Raw genomic sequence first — 20,613 nt, 5'->3', positions numbered from 1 at the left:
TATGCCAGATGAAAGTCAGGCCGTGGCTGTCAGTGAAGGCGATTTTTATAAATATTTAATCTGATGCGACAACGGAGTGTTAAACGAAGCCATGCATCCATGAGATAGACCCTTATATAATAAAACAACTGCATTTAGGATTCCGACAAAGTTCATTGAGTCAGTTATAAAGGTCAGATCGAGGTCTAAGCCAATTAATGAAATGGGCGACATCAAACATCGTCCACGAACTGATTAAATGTCACAGTAGGTCACCGACCTAAAAGGCCCTAGTCAACATTTTGTTTTTTGGAACACATCGCCTAGTGCGATTATTGGCTCTTATTGATAGGCAAAAATTCCAAACAGTCTTGTATGATTTTGGCCACCATGACTTTCCAAAGATCAGGTAAGGTCACTGGCCTTAAATAAGCACAAGTAGCCTTCTGTTTAGAACAAGTGTTTAGGTTCAAGGCGGTCGGTCAAATTATGAGGAGGTCTGGGGCCACTTTGAACACCAGTCTGGAATTCTACCCTATTTGAACTTATTTGATCTGAAGGTCGAAACTTAGGAACCTCAAATTTCACAAAATGAGCTCACTTACAGGCCAATCCACCCAATGAGTTTCGTGACTCCAGTTCTCTTAGTTTTGAGACCTCAAGGGGTCAAATTGATCCCCCACTCGAGCGAAGAATATTCAACCGGCCACCCGGTGTGCTTTACGAACGTTCTCTCTGCAAATATTTTCAATGACCCTTGAACTCACTTTTTGAACACCTTGAACACCTGAACTCACCTTGAACACACTCACAGTTTCGTAACTAATTTCCAATGTTACTGCAGTTTTATGAGTACACCGATAGGTGCTCAAAGCGGAAGGGATTGTTAGGGCCTTTTACCAGTGAGATACAATGTAACTCTCGTGCCTCCAGCACCGGTGCGCGACCTCCGTCTTACCACTGTGGCTCTTCCAGGGATCTGTGGCTGGCAAACAACCTGTTCCATTGGGTGCTGCACAACAACAGCGTGTCGACCAACCAGCATGGCGGCCTGGAGATCAGCCTGCCGTACGTCTGGCAGTACGACGAGAACTTCACCCACTCGGTCTACGTCTCAGATAACCAGTTCGTCTCCAACCTAGATTTCCGCGCTGCCGTCGAGGGTCACTTCGCGCGCGTCGTCATCCGCGGCAACCACTTCCTGGACAACGCGGCCGACCAGGGTGTGCTCGCCGTCAGCGGCATGGAGAAGGAGGTGCTCGTCACGGGCAACACCATGCGGCGCAACCGCGCGCCGTTCATGCTGCAGCTGCGCGCCGACGGTCAGACGGCAGTCGTGGGCAACGTCAGCGCTGAGGTCACGCGCAACGAGATCCGCTTCAACGAGCCGGCGGCGCCCGACCGGCCCAGTCAAGTGATCGCCGTGCGCGGCCTGCAGCCGGTCAACGTCACCGACAACCTGCTGGGCGACAACAGGCTGGAGTACGTGCTGCTGGCCGCCACCCGGCGTTGCAGCCTAGGCGCCCAGATGCGCGCGCAGCGCAACTGGTGGGGGGTGGCCGATCCGCGCCTCATCCGGCAGCGCATCTTCGACTTCGACGACTGGAACGGATTCACGTCCGTGGCGTTCAGTCCGTTCCTGATGAATGCCGACCTGGACGGGCCGCAGCAGCAAGAGTTTACACAGGACGCGCCGGTCGACCTGGAGAAGCTGGGCGGCCGGCTGCAGCGCAACATAACGCTCAGGTTAGTGCACCAACGACCAGCTGTCTGTGCTGAAGACCCGTAACATGTAAAGATCCCTTTACGAGCGAAGCTCGACAGCTGGCAACGTGCACCCAATGGGCATCATGCATACCAGTAGAGCACATTGCTCACGGCGAGGAAGGCGGGGCGATAACAGATGTTAATGTTGTCGGCGGTTTCATGGATGATGCCAAAAGCTGAGCGAGTGGAGCCAGACACCCCCGGCAACTAGCGATTACAGCTATCAGCAGTACGCTGGCAAGTCTATCATCATGAAAATGAAAGGTCAGAGGTCGAATAAAGCAGAATTCGTGCCAATTTACATGCGTCTGCTTCAAGTCTGTCCAATTTTGACTGCGGCTAGGCAAGCAATTTCAATTGTAAATTCAGCCGTAATTCGATCATTCTTAATAGACTGATGCATATTTCATTGATATCTGTGGAATATCTTTCGAGCATGGGATTGTGCTCATTTTCCGAAACTTTCATGGAATAGTGCTAACGCACCTTGCAGCCTGTTTTGACCATGGACGGCATAATCTCAGGTACTGAAATTCAGTACCTGAAGAAATGACCCTACAGAAATGACAGTGAAACTGTTTCGCTTAAAACAGGCTACGTCACAATGTATATGTTTAGCTTCGGAGCATGGCATTGTCTGCAGCCCACGTCAGCAAAGCAGACCCACCATTTTTTGCCGTTAGGAATATGCTAGTTTCGTACCATTGGGAATCTGGTTCGTCGAGATCTGGAATTGGTTACGACTCGTGTTCTTCAGCTTTTCTGCAACTGAAAAATTTTGCCTTTTTCTTACGTATTTCAGAGAAGGAGGTGAAATCGTCATATTATTACAGTGCTCCAGGAAAATATCATTACCATATAGCTCGCATGCAAATGTCTAATAACTTTCGGCACATTTTTTAAAGAGTCAGGCTTTTTGCTTGTTGCTGAAAGCTGCATGAATCTGCAATCAATAGTTGCAAAGGTGTAATCTTCCACAAAACGTGCCGGCCGAACTGGGTAGGGCTGGGCGGGGCTGGGCCGGGCTGTGCCGGGCCGGGCGGGGCTGGACCGGGCCGGACAGGGCTGGACCAGGCTGTGCCGAGCCAGGCGGGGCTGGACCGGGCCGGACAGGGCTGGACCAGGCTGTGCCGAGCCAGGCGGGGCTGGACCAGGCCGGACGGGGCTGGGCCATTCCGGGCGGGGCCGGGCCGTGCAGGGCGGGGCCGGGCCGTGCCGGGCGGGCCCGGGCGGGGCTGAGCCGGGCTGGGCCGGGCGGGGCTGTGCCGAGCTGTGCCGGGCCGATCCGCTCAAGTCAAACATTTTCCTCTCGTTCAAGTAAGACCCGCTCGGCTTACGGCCTCGCTCTAAATACCGCAGCTGACAAACCAGCCGAACGTTCCATCGTCAGGTCGCTGAAATGACGTTTTGCATGAAATACATCCGAGGCCATTTTGACCCACGTATGTTTGCAAGTTGAATTAATATATATCCACACTGCAAGTAGCTAATTCACTGTAATGTGTTGCACCCCCACGCTGTTGTTAAAACATCATTCTACCTACTCAACTGCGATAAGATGGATGTCCCTGCTAGGCTAGGGAGACAAAATTACTGGTATGGTGTTTTGTCCACAGATGGCGCGCGGAGCCGTACGTGGTGCGATCAGACCTGACTGTTATGCCGGGCACTACACTGCGGCTGGAGCCGGGCGTGAAGCTCGAGTTCGCTCCGTCGGTCGGCCTGCTGGTGCTGGGTCGCCTGCTGGCGATGGGCGACGAGGAGCGTCGCATTGTGCTGCGTCCGCTGACCGGCGGCCGGCGTCCGGCGACGCCCGAGCCGGCCGCGCGGCAGGCGGCACCAGACCCGGACCTCGACCGGCAGGGACGAGCTCGCTACGCTCCGGGGGCGCGCCCGACCGAGCTGAGCCGCTCTGAGGAGGCCCGAACTGTATCTGTCCGGCTCTGCGCCGCCGGCAACTGCTCGGCCACCGGCGGCTTCCTCGAGCTCTTCAACGCCACCACCGTGCAGTGGGTGCCCGTGTGCGACTGGCGGTTCTCCGAACGCAACGCCGAGGTGATCTGCCGCCAGCTGGGCCTCAGCGACGTCAGCGCCCACGTGGCGCACGGACCGCGGGTGGAATACCACGAGCTGTCGCTGAATTGGATCTCGTCGTGGCCGGCACCGCAGCGCTGCGCCGGCAGCGAGAGCCGGCTGGCCGACTGTGCACCGCGCGAGACAGGACGCCAGGACGACTATGTGTACCGTTGCGACTGGCGGGACCAGTTCGTGTTCGTCGACTGCGTCGCGCCGAACGCGGCCGACGTTGCTGGCGCCTGGGGCGGCGTCCGGTTTGCGGCCGGTCTGCTGGAGACGGCCAGTCTGCCGGAGCACGTTGCCGACGACCGCCGCTCGGTGCTACGCTTTGTGGATGTATTAGACGCCGGCAGACTGCACGGCCAGATGTCTCCGGCCGTGCTGTCCGTGCTGCGTGCGCCGGACGTGCGCGCCGTGCACGTGCAGCGGAGTCTGGGCGACGGCGTGACGGCTGTCAGTCCTCCCCGCTCGATAGAGCTGCTACACCTCAGGTCAGTCTTCCCCGATCGCTGGAGTTGCTACACCTCAGACAACTGAGTGCAGCACTCAACCTCTGAGCCTTCCTCACTAAGTGCTAAACACAGTAACCTGTCGATAGCACTAATATATAGCACACCGTGATAGCACCAATGCCTTTATTCTCTTGCTGTCTGGTAAGCCGCGTTGCCGAGCGGCTAACACCGGAACCGGCGCATTTCACGGCCTGCTGACAACGTTAGCTTGGTCACATTTACCAAACAAGCGATTCTGAGTTGGGAGTAACGCTTGTGCTCCGTTCCATGACTATGCACTGTGAGGCGCCTCACACCTGGCGGCGTCCGTCAGCACCCATGGCCTCTGATCGGCACTGGGAGCTAGAGACCCCGGCGGTCCTGCTGGCCACTCGTCCGTCAGCATTCATGTCCTCTGATCGGCCCTGGGAGCTGCGGGAGCGGGTGGTGGATGCGGGAGCTGGCGGCCCCGCTTACGCTGCCTGACCCCGCCGCAGTGTGCAGGACAGCCTCGGCATCGGCGTCAACACCATTATGCTCACCGGCGAGGCGCGTAGCTCGGAATACAGCTCCTTCCAGCCGCTGGAGCAGGTGCCACTCCCCTACAACTTGTTCGGTGGGTGCCAACTGAAAGTCTTTTAATTGCTGTTAGAGGCCATGTTTTTGAACGAAGTTTTTGCTCAAACAATAAGAGTTCAAGGTAAAACTGTATTTTAAACGTTGCTTTTGCTTCATACTATACCTCTCGATTCTCACCCAAACATTCGTTGCCATCACGAACCGTCTGATGGCCAGGCATGCTGGACATATGCGATGCTCAGAAAGAAGTCGTGCTGAAAGAGAGACTGCTGCTCTACTACAAGTACGACGATCAGCCCGTAGACTGCGTCAAGATATTCAAATCGGCCGGAGAGGTTAAGACGGTTGGATTCCGGTGAGTACCTCTGGAGTCTCAGTCAACCCTTGCACTGACGGAGCTCTGATGAGCACCGCCGGAGACTCTGTCAACCCTTGCACTGACGGAGCTCTGATGAGCACCGCCGGAGACTCTGTCAACCCTTGCACTGACGGAGCTTCGGTGAGTACCGCCGAGGGCTCACCCAGCCTTTGCTCTGGCGGAACTCCGGTGAGCACCGCCAGAGGCTCACTCAACCCTGGCGGAGACTCACTCAACCCTGTCACTGACAGAGCTCCGGTAAGCACCGCTGGAGCCTCACACAACCCTGGCAGTGACGGAGCTCCGGTCAGTACCGTCGGAGGTTCACTAAAGCCTTGCACTGACGGAGCTCTGAAAAGCGCCGCCAGGGACTCACCAACCCTTGCACTGACGGGGCTCCGGTCAGTACCGTGGGAAGTTCAGTCAACTTTTGCACTGACGGAGCCCTCCGGAAGCTTATAACTAAAGGCAGAGGGAGGAGAGCGCAGACACCAGCTCTCCTGCTTATAGAGAATTGAGGTAAACAGAATAGAGATGAAGATGCTGAAATGAAACGTCGTAAACCAGCTTATGTAATTCTGCCCAAATGATTGTCAGGTACTTTCCTAATTTGAGACCAAAGTGATCGTTATGTTAGTTATGACACCTCATCCATACTTTGTTTTCTAATTTTGCTGTAGTCTACTCACAAATCACTGCTGTTGTTTCAATATTTCATTATCTGAACGATTTGGTATGCCAGAATACTGTGTTCATCCGATAATTATATATTTGTGGCGTTCAAGCCCGGCCACTTACTTTTCAAGACCGTTAAACTTCAGGAACAAACTAGTTTAGTGACCGATGATGACCTACAGTAGGAAAACGTCACATGCAGACATGAAAGTGACAATGGCACACCTACAGACGAATTAAAACGGCAAAGGTATGCTCAAACTGCACGTGCTGTACAAATTAAGCCCAAACGCGACCTTGGAGCGCGGCCCGTGACACCCCTTCGCTATGAGAATGCCATTCTCAAGTGAAGGAGCGACACTGTGCAATTAAAAGAAAAAGAAAATCGACGCACCATTTCGTCACCCTTCTCTCCCCAGCCCAGTCCTCCGCTTCATGCTGAAGCCCGTGCTACCTTCCCTTAGCCTCACCAGGACAAGCTGCTGCCGTCTGCCACGAGCTTGCCCGAGTACCGACCGGCCTGCCGGCAGCCTCACTCCAGCGCCCTCACATGCTGTCAACCATGAGCTTGCCAGAGTACCGACCGGCCTGCCGGCGGCCCGGCCCAACGCCAAAATGTGACACATGCCGCTGGCCATGAGCTCGCCCGAGTACCAGCCTCCCGGGATCCCGGCCCAGCACCCAAACGTGACACATGCCGTCAGCCACGAAGCTTGTTCGAGTACCGCCCTGTCGGAAGCCCCACTCCAGCGGCCTACATTAACACCAAACACCGCACGAACCCCGCGCGCGCCCACATGAACACCAAAGCCTTACCCGGTGCGCGACGAGGCTCGTTAGCGCAGGTCTCCCACGATGGTCACGGTATTACTCCATTGTTCATATCTCTACTTGATTCCACAGCCCTGAAATTTGGTCATTTTTGGCTGAAAACGTTTTAAAGGGCTATCTTTGGTCAGTAACCTATGATAGGATCAGGCCCCGATTTGGAACTCATGTAGTGACAACGTTGTGCACAAGAGATAGGCAAAAGTGCTATCACAATATAACGCATTTCAAGCCAATGACGCATTTCACCACGCTTCGGGCCGACGTAGCCTAGGTAAAACTGTTTTAGGCCATGGACCTGGCATCATGAAGTCCCACAAATTCAGAGAATCTACAAAATGTATGCGGATGAGGTAATAAAAGTGCCAGAAAGACAGGTGGAACGCCCTGCAGCTATCGTTTTAAAAAAGTCACGGGCGGAATACCAGCGGTTTCTTCCCAATCAATGCAAGACCGAAGAAGATTGCACAAACATGGCTAAGAGACACGGCACTTATCTTTTGAAAGAGCATCACAGTGTTAGACATGCTTTGAGACAATGATTGTCATTTCACCTGTGATCTGTTTAAACGTCAAGTACAGCCGGCTTACCGCCTTCTCCGTTGTGCGAGTGTATATGCGAAGAGAGAGAGAGAGAGAGAGAGAGAGAGAGAGAGAGAGAGAGAGAGAGAGAGAGAGAGAGAGAGAGAGAGAGAGAGAGAGAGAGAGAGAGAGGAGAGAGAGAGAGAGAGAGAGAGAGAGAGAGAAGAGAGAGAGAGAGAGAGAGAGAGAGAGAGAGAGAGAGAGAGAAGAGAGAGAGAGAGAGAGAGAGAGAAGAGAGAGGAGAGAGAGAGAGGAGAGAGAGAGAGAGAGAGAGAGAGAGAGAGAGAGAGATATACATATATATATATATATAACTATATATATATACTATATATATATATATATATATATATATATATATATATATATATATATATATATATATATATATATATATATATATATATATATATATGCTCACACCCCAGGCCCACATGCATGGAGTGTGAACGTTTAGCACGATGTTTCGTGAAGGCCGCGTCATGATGCGTGTCGCGCCGGCGGCAGTCTGCTGCAGTTCCACCTGGTTAATACTACCGACGAGCCGCACCTGACCCCGGACCACATTCGCCTGTACGATGGCGACATCTGGAACATCACTTCCCGGCTGATGGCGCAGCTGTCCGTGGGCAGCGGCGATGCCACCACCTTCTTCACCACTAACCTGACGACGCTGAGCGTGCAGCTACACGCCGCCGGCGGCAGCCGGACCAACGGCTTCGTGGCTGAGGTCGTCACGCTGCCCGTCTCGGCCATCGGCTTCAGTGAGTGGCGACGGTGTCCCGCCTGACCGGCGCCCAGACGGCTCTCAGGGTTGGCGGCTCAGCTCCCTGCTCTCGCTTCTGTCCTCGATCTGACCTTTAAACGTGATATTAGGCCAATGGGATTCGCTTCAATTATAAATTTGATTGTTGTACAGCGTAGGAAACTATTTCAGAGATGTATGGCTTCGCACAACACTCTGTTGTCGCATCAGACTGAACGATTCCCTAGAAACGATCTTCGATGACAGCCATGGCCTAGTTTTGACCTACCATAGGTCAGCGACCTTACAAGGTACATCTGATTATTTACACCAAACGATCTGCTACTTAATTGGCTAAAGCTATGGAAAGTGTGGTGAGACTACGCCGCGCCGTTCCTAAATCATTGTGGGAAAGCCTTTGGGAAGGGGCAAATTGATTCCCCCCCCACCCGACGGCGTTAAGGCTGCGCCTAGTCTGTCTAGATTGCCCATGACACGCGTGACATTCGCCAGCTTTAGTACCTTGCACGATGTTATGCGGTTAGAAGGTCGGGAGGTTCGTCACGGCCATGATGTCGTGCGGTGGGAAGGTCGAGAGGTTCGCCTTCATGTTTCGCCGCAGTCATGGCACCTTATGGTTGGCAGGCCGGGAGGTCCGTCACAACATATCATTCTCGTCAATATCGGGGAACGTGGACGGGGGCGTCTCCTACGTCAGCGCCGGCGAGATCAGCCCCGTAGTGACGCTCGAATGGAACCGCATCACCAACAACGGCCGCCGGCTTTTTGGCAACTTTAGCACCACCCCGGCAGCAGTCAACATGGACGTTCAGAATATGCAGTACCTCTTCTTCACAGTGAGCGATGACAGCGGACTGCCGAACGATCGTCGACGTCGTTGCAAACGGCCCAAGTATTCGATGTTAGCATCTATCTTTTTGTCTCGTGTATAGTAAAATGCGGCACGAAAACTGTCCTACGTCGGTCTATACGGATGCTTTGGCGCTAACATCGAATACTTGCCTTGGTCGGACGAGGTCTAGGTCGGACTACACGGATACGTGTCTTGTCCAAGCAGTACCTCCATGCTGTTTTGCTTGGCTCTACCACGAGAAGTAAAGCATGTCTTTACCTATATTAAAGTTTGCGTCACCATTTGCTTCCCTGTGATATTGGACGCGTCACCCGGCACGGTACGTGTGTGTTGTCTGCCGCGAGTGGTGCGCAAGTCCACCTGGCAACTCGCTAGATGAATAAGTCGGGTTGGCCTGGCGTGGACCGGCTTGTTGAAGCATGGTATAGTATGAACAGTTCATACCATACCATACCATACCATACCAACATCAGTTACTAATGTTTCCCGTACTCATGTCTGACTAAAAGGTCAAAGGTGCGTATCCGTGGGCTGGAAATGATTTTCTTCATTGCTTGTGTTTTCGGCGCAGGCATTAGGCGGCTCCGAGTGGTGTGCGCCATGAGGCTTTATCACATACCCAACACAGTTAAACACATTTCTACAATTAAATTACCAACATCTTTGGTGGAGACTTCCAAATTAGAATGCATCATGACGTTACCGGATCCAACCGTCGACGGAAGCTCGCGCGCTCATGTGAACGGGCCGCGGACCGCCGTAATCAGGGATACTGGCGTGTGTGCCAGGCGTTTGTCGGGTTGCCGACAGAACAACCTGGTGCGGTACAACCAGGGTGGCCTGCGCGTGCGGGCCGATTCCAGTGGACTGGCGACCTCTCTCAAGGCGTACATCAGCTTCAACCTGTTCAGCGACAACGTGGACCTGCCGTCGCTGCTGGTAGAGGGCCGGCGCATCTCGCCCAACCAGGAGGCTATCGTCTACCGCAATTACTTCACACGCGCCAACTGCTCCTACCAGAACGTGCTGGAGTTCTCGCAGGTCCGTTTGCCTGCGCGGCGGGAGGCGCGAGCGTGCTACGGACCCGCGCGCAGCGTTGGCCTGCTTGTAATGCAGCCTTTAAGTTGCGAAACGTTGGCATTTAAAAGTTTAAAACTGACCCTGTAAACGGCCACACGGTCCCGTTGTTTAAAACCGTCCAGGGTAGCCTAACTGCATTCGTGGATTAGGAGGTACTTCTTAAAGTATTGCTCCAGTACTGCTTGTAAAACTATCGTTTCAGTTCATGCCCGGGACAAAGGAGCACGTATAGATCTAATATACTCAATGTTGACTCAGATCTTGACTTTTTTGCAGGTGATCGCAAATTTCACTCAAAACCTCGTCTTCAACAACTGGGGTTTTCATATTATGAAAGTCACTGGATTCGAGCGGGTGCATTTACCTATCTACCAGAGCTTTTCACGCAACGGGTTCTTCGAGTAAGTGTTGCTGGCGACTGACGTGCTGTGACGCATACGGCAGCGCTTGTGTTCGACGGTGATAATGGTTCTCATTTCGTTCTGTTACACTTAACTACTCTACTGGGTTGAATCAATGTGAATGAGCTTGACCATCGGTCTTGTTACCGCCTTACCATTCACTTTTACTGTGGTGGCTAGAACGTGGCCACCGCTGCCAGTCGTTGCCGTCTCTACACGACCCATCGGTCACTGACTCCGCGGGGTCTGCGACCCATCGGTCACTGACTCCGCGGGGTCGCAGAATCGGCCACTAGCACCTTGTCAACCGTCTTCAAGCTAGTTTGCGTGGCAGATCACTTGGACTTTGCCTGGGAGGCCGGCACATAGTCTCGTAAATGGTGTGTCCCACCCTTGGACCTATTTCAAAAACACTCTAGGAAAACCTCATGACTAGTAAGACGTCAATAATAACATTAAGTAGTGCCCCTGCAGCACCGTCAATACATAACAGATATGTGGATCTTAACTGAAGTGAAACTCTCAAGTTGGACATGCGGTAGCTGGCGATGGCAGTCTCCATAAGCTCTTGAGCAAATACTACGAAGACAATTTTTAGGATAACATGATGCAATGTGAACAGCCATATTGTTTGTGTTGGTGGGGAGAGCGTAAGGTAAAGGTTTCAGGTATTTTCCACAGCAATGCCCCCCCCCCCTTCTATCTGCGTTGGCTACCTCATATTTCAGCCGAGGTTATCTCCTATTCAGAAATGTTGGACTCATAACTCAGCGGCACTGGGTACAAATCTCATAGCGGGCGCACTGTTTGACGCGACTGAAATGGAGCACTCAGAGCACTCACCCCCAAAACAAACGGTACTTGCAAAAAGCAACTTGTGCATCGCGCAATGCCGTTCTAGTGTCTTAAATAAATATGAAAGATGAACACACGTGAACAATACCATCTGGGATGCGATGGTACTTGCGCCATGAAATGCAACATTCGGTTTCTTCTGTGTGTGTGAAATGCAACCTTCAGCGTCCTCCTTTTCATCTGTGTGATTTTCCGCACTCCCCTCGCGGCCCTGACCTTCGTAGCATGGCGTGCCCTGCATGATTCGACTGCGTTCTGACGCTTATTGCTGTCTGTTGGCACCACCAGGAACTTCGCCACAGACGAGGAGAATCGCACCACCATAGTGGTGAGCAGCGCCGGTCAGCGCTACGTCGACAACGTGTTCGTGAACCCGGACAACGACTACGAGATGACCACCATCAACCGCACACAGTGAGCGCACGAGGGGAGCCGTGGTGAGCACACCAAGTGTTCCGAGTGCTATTAGTCTCGGTCTCGTATGGTCGAATGTATTTTGACGAAACAGTTCGCTAGTTCCGGGGGCGACGTTATCGACCTCGATGAAGCGGACTCGCTTCATGCAGTAAGATGCCACGGATATAGTTCATGGTATCACAGCAATACATAAGACGTTGTTGGCTTCCGCGGATCACGTCGTTCCCGTCTAAAGCAGATCACATTTTGCGTGATTGTTTCAGGACGCATACGTGCTACAGTCCTTCTGCGGGTGCCTACCGCTCCATTAAACCCATTCGAGGCCGCACATGATCCCTGTGTTATCAGCTTTCTTGGGCGCCCGGCTGTCGCAAAGATCGCTCAAGTTCTCGACTATAGGAACAAGAATAGCCTTTCGGGTTCTTAGTCTTTGAGCACGAGGTTCTCGTTTTTATTCGTAATTCTTAAGGTTTTGATGCACCCATTGATTGGATATTTATGATGTTCCCCAAGTGCACGCATTTGAGACTGTCATGTAAGCCACCAGACACCCCATGAAGCACAAGCTCCGCTGATGCATGAACAAGTTACGTGGGCAAACAGCACGCAAGTCAGCCACGAACTTTGAAATGTTACAAACGGCAGGCCCTTCCACATTGCACGATGAGCACGAGTGGAAATACAAAATCGCTCATTGTGATAACAGGCGCTGTCCCATTTAGATCCACTTCAGGTGCAGGCAGTACGCTGCCACAACACACCTAAATACTAGGTAATAGTTGTGCAGGTACGCATAACCCTGCATATCACAGCCCCATGATAACCTATGTATTTCAGTCGTGCAAAACAGCAAATAAAGTTAGGTCATTTTAAGATTTCATGTTGCTTCATGTGTTCCAATAGACTTATCCCTTGCAACATGTCTTGTTACATTGACTCCACGCCAAAATGTATAATTCGTACCACCATAGGCGAAAAGAAATTGACCGCTCCCTACCCACGACAAACAAAGTGGGGTTTATTCAAAGATAAGTACTATCGAGGTCCCGTTGAAGGACATGTGCGGCCCACCACATGCGATGAGTTCGTTCCTTGCGACTTACAGCGCATGATGTGCAACAGACGGCGTCGCAGGCGCGCATGGCCTGGCCCTTTTGCGAACACAATGTGGCGGCGACCGCGCGGCGCACCACCGTCTCCGGGCGCGCCGCCCAGAACTTTGCAATCTCGCGGATGACTTAAATATCCTAGCGGCGTCATCGTAGTTCTCTGCTGAAACGGTTTATATCATGAGACAACGCGGTGTCTCAACACACATCCTTTCGCTGGTAACTGAAGGCTTTTGAGGACGCCCGGCCTTACCAATCATGAAATCCTTGAAAAACAGGTACGGCAGATTCTTCTGATCTTCCCCATGGTGATGTGATGCGAATGCGTGTTCATGTTGCGCGTGCACGTAGGAATATGCGGGATCAAACTGTCATGGCCCTCCCACTTCTTATGAATGTTTTACATTAACCCGATGGCACTGCATGTAAGTAGATTGGCATACCTCCCGCTAACGCTTTCTGAAGTGTTGGTACGTCCATGGTGAGGTGAATTGTGGTTTGCTGAATGCCTTTCTGACGCAGCTGCTGTGGTGCAGAGGTGTTTTCACCAATTCGGTTTTCTTTGCAGAGAAGACCTGAAAATATCCAACTACAGGTAAATGACTTCATTCACTATCAAACGCATGCTTTGATGTATTGTGCCACGCAACGTAACAGGCCCGGGTTTTACACAGCTATTTTATCAGTCACATTACCTTAATTCGGCTGCATTTCCACCGTTAGGACCAAGCCGTTCTCCAGTCCCCAAAGAGCATTCAGTAGTTGCGTCATCTATTTGCCTGTCACTGAATCGGAATCACGTTCTTTAATGTCTGAAGTGGAGATCATTGGGCCGGCTTTTGCACTATGTCACGTGTGGCGCGCCTGAACAGGCACCTGGGATTGGCGCCCTGGCTCATGTTCTGTTTTCTGCGGCTCCCTGCCTAGTCTTGGGCTTGCGCCACCTGTGTTCTGAATCCTATCTTGACCTACGTTCTAACCTACGTGATACTTTTCCTCTGAACTCAGACCTGATGTCCCTGCTAACCTCTGCCTTGACGCCTCAACCTTGACCCCATACTTAACTTAACCTCCGTCCTGACATCCGCCCCGAACCGTGCCCCGATGCCTGTTCCGACCACCGCCACAATATCTGTCGTGGTCTCTTTACCTGAAAAACGTACTGACATTTTCTCTGGATTTATCCTGATGTCTGCCGAGACCTCCTCCATCGTATTTGTCTTTATTTCACCGCTGATGCGTGTCCTATTACGTTACCTGATATCCGCTCTGTCTGAACTCTGTTCCAATGCCAGTTCTCCAACGTCTACCCTGATATCCGTTCTGGCCTCTCGTCTGATATATATATATATATATATATATATATATATATATATATATATATATATATGTATACCTTTCTTAACCCTCACTGGACATCTGTCCTGACCTCTGCCCTGTTATTTGCTATGACCTCCGTCCCGACTCGAATGATCACTGCTCGGGTGAGCCCTGGCCTGAGGCTGACCCCCTTCCCCCGCCGCCGCGGCCCGGCCCCTAGGTATGAGATGTGGATAACCCCGCTGGACGCTCGTCGCAACTGGTGGGGCTACAACGAATCGCTCGCCATCCAGGGACGCATCAGGGACAAGCTGGACGAGCACGGACTACTTCGAGTCGATTTTAGGTGCGTCTGCCTGTTGCACATGCCTCCTCCCCTCTCCTTCTAATGTAGAAAGGCATTCATACACTATCGGCGTTAGGAGGTTTGAGCTGCAGTTGGGGTTTGAGGTCATACGATCCACCCTCCCTAGATGGATTATCCTGCTGCTGGTCACCATTACGTCATCCGGTGCCTAAGGTTATTTTGACCTGGTATTCCAGTTTTGTTTCACACTAGTGTAGCAAGTACACATATCACCGTCACGTCACGTAGGCTAAGGCGTTCAGTGAACCGAAGGCAGCCCGGCTGCACTGCTGAAAGCCTACGACCCGCCTCCAACGTTGCCTGGTGTCGCCTACAGCCGCTTCCACATGAACAATTTCTCGCTGCTGAGCGACAAGTGCCCGCCCGGCTGGACGCTCGTGGACACCACTTGCTTCATGTACGTGCCAGCGCCGATGAACTTCTCGGAAGCGCGACAGTTCTGTCAGGTAGGTGGCCGCTGCTGGCCAGCATAGACACAGCGTGGAGGGTGACGCAGAACAAAATGCCCCCAGGAAAACACTATGCTGATGGAGCCACTAAGCACGCGGCTTTCAAAGACTTTAACAGCGCATCATCATACAGTTTCAAACACAGGTATTCCCTTTCAACTGATGCGTTACCAGGTTAGATGCTTTCAGACACTGATGCAAGTGTAGCAATGAAAGCAAGTTATGCATTGTAAAAGCATGCACAAGCTTACTTACTTTAGGTCACTCGTAAAAATCAGCGTTGTACTAAAAGTAACGATGGTCGTTGGTTTTGTGTAGAGAATATCGACGTCCTGTTAGTAAAGCATATGCTAGGATTGCTAGCGTTTTAACGTGCTAGACGAGCAACTGTTTCCACAACATTTTCAACATCGTTGGGTGCACAAACACCTGCTGGTAATGAAAAACGTTCCATAGCACCTCTGACAGCGCCTGAGATGCGCAGCCTCTGATTCGGCCCAACCATGCTGAACTGAACGCTCGTGAGCGTGCCCGACTGAGCGCATGAGCCGGGCAACGATAGGTGCTGACGCCAGCCCACCTCGGCCGCAGGTGGACAACGCCTCGATGCCGTACCTGCAGCGCAACACCGGCCAGCTGGTGCGCTTCGTCCGCGGCCAGCAGTCAGCCTACAACTGGCGCCTCGACCGCATCTGGATGCAGCACCTGGACATCGTCCGCGGCTGCAGCTACTTCGTGGAGCGGCGCGTCGTCTCCGGACGCTGCGACCTCCACTTGCCCTTCCTCTGTGAGATGGGTAAGTGCTGCCCTTTCTCTGCGATAGGGGTTAATACATCTTTTCTCTGTGTAACGGATAGATGTACGTTTTCTCTGCAACATGGGTGAATGTGTCCTCCTTCTGTGAGGTGAGTGCTGCTCATTCTGTGCGATATGGGTGAATGTTTCCTTGCTCTACAATATAGTTGAGTGTATTTTTCCTCTGCGATATGGGCGAATGTGTCCCTCGTCTGCTGTAAGGTGAACGTGTTCTGCCTCTATGTGGTGGTGAATGCGTCTTTTCTTTGCGGTACAGGTGAATATATCCTTCCTCTGTATGATGGCTGAATGTATCCTTTTCTGCGATAAGAGTGAGTGCTAACCTCTCTTTGCGAGGTGAATAAGCGCTCTCTCTCCTCTTCTAGGTGGGTGGGGGTGTCCTTTCCGTGTGCTGTGGGTGAGACCTGCTCTTCTTTACGCGGCGGGATGATTGAGCGTATCCTTCCTCTGCGAGATTGGTGAATTGTTTTCATTCCTCTGCGAGATGGAAGAGAGCTGTCATTCCCATGCGAGACGCGTGAGCGCTTTCCGCCCTCTGCGGTATGAGTAAGAGCTGCCACTTCGTTACGAGATGGTCGAGTGGTCGGTCGGATACCGTGTTCTGTGGCCCCGTCCCGCTGGGCTGGAAACTTATTGCCAGCTAGAGAACCATGCGCGCTGATCAAGGACCCCTGAGTCGATAAGGGTCTGTATGGCGGCCAGGCACCACCAGTATCCTACAGTCGGCTCGGTGTCGGTGTGGGCCTGAGGATTTACTTCCCAGTCAGCTACAGAGCCGAGTTCAGTGATTTACACTGACCCGGCTCTCTGCATCTGTCAGGGGCCCATAGAGCTTAACAGAAGGTCCTGGCCTCGCAAGGGACGCTGAGCCGACCAAAGGCAGTGTGCGACGAAACCCAAGGAGGGGCCCGGGAGGCCCATTGAAACCGACGACCATGGGCCCGGTTGGAGGGCATACGGACCCGAAGAACTGGCTGTAGGCAGCATAAAAAATCGCGGCCCGTAGGGTCGTCACCTGAAATATCAGTCAGAGGTCCTCTTGCATTGTTTGACTATCCCCTGAGACAATGCGGGTGTCTGAGTCGGCCAGCGACCACGAAAACCAAACTGTTGGCTCCCTATGACTCTGAACCCTGGGGGCCCATTTCCCAAGCAGATACAAGGCCGGTAACCACGATTTGTGCTGGTACAAATCGGCCAGAAACAGTGTTTGAGGGGGCCCGAACAGGGACCCGAAAGGTCTCTCGAGACCAAAGATCAAGGGCCCGTTTGGATAGCTGGAGAGCCAGGAGAAGGGACGTGCGGCCTATGGAGACTGCAAAGCCTGTCTTCGAGGTGTTTGTTTCAAAGATTTGCAAAAACGCACGCTTAAAACTACGTTACCGTAAAACTACGTTATAAAAACAACACATAAAACTACGTTATTTGTATCATGAATGGGCTGTGACCGAATGATGAACATTTACAAACAGCCATAGCTTGGCCATGTTAATGCAGATTGCCGACCCATTTCAATCCTCAGTCTACATTCGCAGGGTCCTCGATATGTCTGCAGAAGCGAAGTGAACATTCTGGGAAAGCTTCTGAGCTCTATCGGATTAGCAAGGGTTCACAGACCATTGTTAAATGACGAGTGCCGGCGATTTTTTCATGTAGTCGCCTAAAACATGATATTTTCAGTTTATTAATTACAAAATTCAGGTAGAATTGACATTGACAATAGCCTCTGGGTTCTCATTCGGTTACAGCAGGTAAAAAGCAAATATCAAAGATAACTATGCTCTTATTAAGACATGGATCATTCCCGGCGATTTCTTTTCTCCGGGTCTTTTTACTATCAGGGCGCACTTTATCAACCCTTTGCCGTCACCTCCCCGCCCTTGGCAAGGCTCCAGCTGCTCTCCTGTACGCTTCTCATATCTCATGACGCGTTTGTGTCTGTATATATATATATATATATATATATATATATATATATATATATATATATATATCTCTCTCTCTCTCTCTCTCTCTCTCTCTCTCTCTCTCTCTCTCTCTTTTTCTCTCTTTCTTTCCCGTTGATGAGGCGCGGTTGGTGGCGATGTGGTAATGATGGCATCTGTGATGCATTGTATGAAATGACACTACGAGGTGGAGGATTCTTCTGCGCGTCGCTCTTGATCGCTTTTAGTCTGGCAGAAGCTCAGACTTTGTAAAATGCACCTTTTGATTCGCGTCCCCTGGCAAGGCGGCACTTACAAATATCTGGGATTCGGATGTTCCCTTGATATGTTCGGTCCTGTCTGTGCTTCCATATTCGTCAAGCATTTCTTAGGAACATCAAATCCCTAAGCGCCGGCAGAAACAGGTTGCTAGCACCGGAAACGTTTAGTCTATTTACATTCAACTGCTGTCGTTTTCCCATGACGCTGGCCTACCCCTCTCAGGCCAAAAACCCATCTGCGTTACACCACATGGCCCGGCCTTTCTCTCTGTGGTGTCCGACTCCCTGAGCATCCTTAACCGGCAGACCCGCGCGTGTACGCCGACCCACTGTCGTGGACGAGAGACAGTGCCGTGGTCGGTGTGCTGTGCGCCGCCGCGGCCGCCCTGCTGCTGGTGATGACGCTGCTGCTGCTCTGGCTGATCAAGTCGCGCCACCGGCGCTGGGAGCGGCTGCAGCGGCGGCGCGCCGGCCGCGCCAGCTCGCGCAGTACGCGCTCGCTGATGAGCAGCGGCCTGGACGCCTCCCCCGGCGGGCGGCGACGCCCACAGGCGAGTGCGGCGCCGAACCGCTGGACGCTGACCGGAAATGACCAGCAACCAGGCAGACGGTGGCGTGGGAAGTGGGGAAGGCAACTGAAAAAGAGGAGGGAGAGCGCGGGGAGAGGGAAGATGGCAATGAGGGGAAGAAGGGACAGTGGGGAAGACAGGAAGTAAAGAACAGGGAGTAGGAGAGCAGGAATGAGGGAGAAGAATGAAAGAAAAGGACAGACAGGACGGGTGAGGGTGTAGGGAGCATTAACGTCAAAACTTTGGGAGCGGCGAACAGATTTTAAGCGAAGTGTTCGACAGTTCTTGTTCACATGCCACAGTTTGTTGTTGAGTTTGTTAAAAGATGGCGTCACGTTGCCAGGGCGCCAGGCTCACGGCAATCTCATGTATACAACCCAACGCTCGCTGGCCTCTAACGTACTGCCATCTATCCCTGGACAGCCGAACCAGCAGTCAGACGTCGTGACCGGCGGTAGCGCGGCGTCGCTCGACAAACACTCGCTGGACGAGTCGGACTCGGGCGTGGCGTTCGACGCCCGGTTTACGCCGCAGCAAAACCCGAGCGGTGCCCACATCTACGCCAGCACCCAGTCGCCCGATCCAATAGCCGGCGGCGGCGGGTACGGCCAGCCGGACACGCCGGTGCCACCGGCGGTCTGCATCGCAGCAGGCACCAGCGTCCCTCACGACCCCGCCAGCTCCGCCAGTGACGTCAGCAGCGAGCTGAGCTCCAGCTCGGTGGAGCTGAAGGGCGCGGCGCGGCCGCCGCTGTTCCGCTCGGACACAGCGCCCGTATATCAGAACGTGGGCCAGCTGCGCCGGCCGGCCTCGCCGTCGGCCTGGGGCGTGCAGGCGGCCGTCTCGGCCGACCCGTTCCCAGTCGGCCCCAGCGCGGAGGCCGGAGACCTGTTCCGCAGCGGTCGGGCGCGGTCACAGCCACTGGAGACGGCCATGTAAGGCGAACATCGACGGCCGGGCGATGGCTCTGGCCTGTGTGGGGAATCGCAGCGGGTGGGCTGGGACCACAAGCTTGTTGCGGCCATGTGAGGATCCTACCCAGTCATGTCGGACCTTCAAATGGCTGTACTAGGCCTGGTGACGACAGCCATTGGCGGCTGTGTGAGAGCACGGCGGGTAGCCAGGGAGACGCTCACTCGTCTGTCTCATTTCGCTTCATCGTCGTCCTCGTGGCACCAACGGGGTTCTGGTGACGTCATGTGAAGCTCACCTGCCGCACAGCCGGGGGATGTGCCGGACCGTGCTCCAGTACAGACCCACGTGAGTCACAGCGGATAAACCGAGCCCACATGCTTGCCACGCTGAGGCAGCCAGGGGACACGCGGGTAATTCCCACCGCTGTCCAAACGGGATCTTGTTCAAGATCTTGGCGGCTCGCACCGCGCTTCTGCGATCAGCGCTTCGACGCGCCTGCCTGGTGCGCTGGGCTCGCAGCCTCCGATTTGCAATGCGTTGTGTTGAGAGTTAGTGGCGTTGCCTGATGCTGTGCACCATGACGGTATTTTTCACGTAATCAGTGCTAAGTGTTGCCATTGAAACGTTGTTGCAGGAGAGCTGGCGCCCCGATTTTCATATTTCTGATCCCTGCTATAAAACTGCCCGTTTTTTGTGGCACTGCATGACGTGAAGTAAATGGCATACATTGTTTGGCACATATGGGAGTTGCCTTGACCATGGCTAGGCAGTCGATGTCATCTTCGTATTTAAAATATGCAATGTATCATGAAGGTTCGTGGAATGTTTCATCCTTGTGATCATAAAGTTCTTGGCAGAGCTTATCTTGCTACCAATTTGTGATTTGACGTGGCATATCGCTGATCTCATGTGCCTGAGGGTCTTAATAAAATCAACTGGGAATTTAAATGCCTTATGCTGCTTGATTTCCTTTGTTCTGCTGTAAGTTTCCAGCCGTTCAAAAAATGCACTTAGAATGTCCGCAATACTTGCGCTCAGTACAAAACCAATAACAAATATCTAAACGTTCAATTCGGCTGGCTCATTGAAAATCTAACCGCGGCTAATTTAATCGAGAAACCTCCAGCTTCTTGATTTTGGTCCCCTACGTGACGA

General features: G+C 52.8%; 1 protein-coding gene across 1 annotated transcript in view; it reads left to right on the top strand.

Annotated features, from left to right (window-relative positions):
- LOC119098529 (protein bark beetle) overlaps nt 1-19,482 on the top strand; it is a 58,481-nt gene extending 38,999 nt beyond the window's left edge. Inside the window, exons 23-40 of the mRNA XM_037221487.1 lie at nt 955-1,725; nt 3,363-3,519; nt 3,610-4,313; nt 4,811-4,929; nt 5,109-5,247; nt 7,843-8,099; nt 8,726-8,937; nt 9,765-9,995; nt 10,311-10,435; nt 11,579-11,704; nt 13,385-13,411; nt 14,357-14,482; nt 14,820-14,949; nt 15,544-15,748; nt 18,281-18,525; nt 18,967-19,145; nt 19,224-19,329; nt 19,378-19,482. Of these exons, the coding sequence (XP_037077382.1) occupies nt 955-1,725; nt 3,363-3,519; nt 3,610-4,313; nt 4,811-4,929; nt 5,109-5,247; nt 7,843-8,099; nt 8,726-8,937; nt 9,765-9,995; nt 10,311-10,435; nt 11,579-11,704; nt 13,385-13,411; nt 14,357-14,482; nt 14,820-14,949; nt 15,544-15,748; nt 18,281-18,525; nt 18,967-19,145; nt 19,224-19,329; nt 19,378-19,482 (3,964 nt within the window). The remainder of the gene's footprint in view (nt 1-954; nt 1,726-3,362; nt 3,520-3,609; nt 4,314-4,810; nt 4,930-5,108; nt 5,248-7,842; nt 8,100-8,725; nt 8,938-9,764; nt 9,996-10,310; nt 10,436-11,578; nt 11,705-13,384; nt 13,412-14,356; nt 14,483-14,819; nt 14,950-15,543; nt 15,749-18,280; nt 18,526-18,966; nt 19,146-19,223; nt 19,330-19,377) is intronic.
- The last annotated feature ends 1,131 nt before the right edge of the window (nt 19,483-20,613 follow it).

The sequence above is a fragment of the Pollicipes pollicipes genome, unplaced genomic scaffold (genome assembly GCF_011947565.3).
Source record: "Pollicipes pollicipes isolate AB1234 unplaced genomic scaffold, Ppol_2.1 Scaffold_2555;HRSCAF=2994_pilon_pilon_pilon, whole genome shotgun sequence".
Lineage (NCBI taxonomy): Eukaryota > Metazoa > Arthropoda > Thecostraca > Pollicipedomorpha > Pollicipedidae > Pollicipes > Pollicipes pollicipes.
The sequence above is the reverse complement of the archived record's forward strand: the minus strand, read 5'-3'. Positions and strand labels throughout refer to the sequence as shown.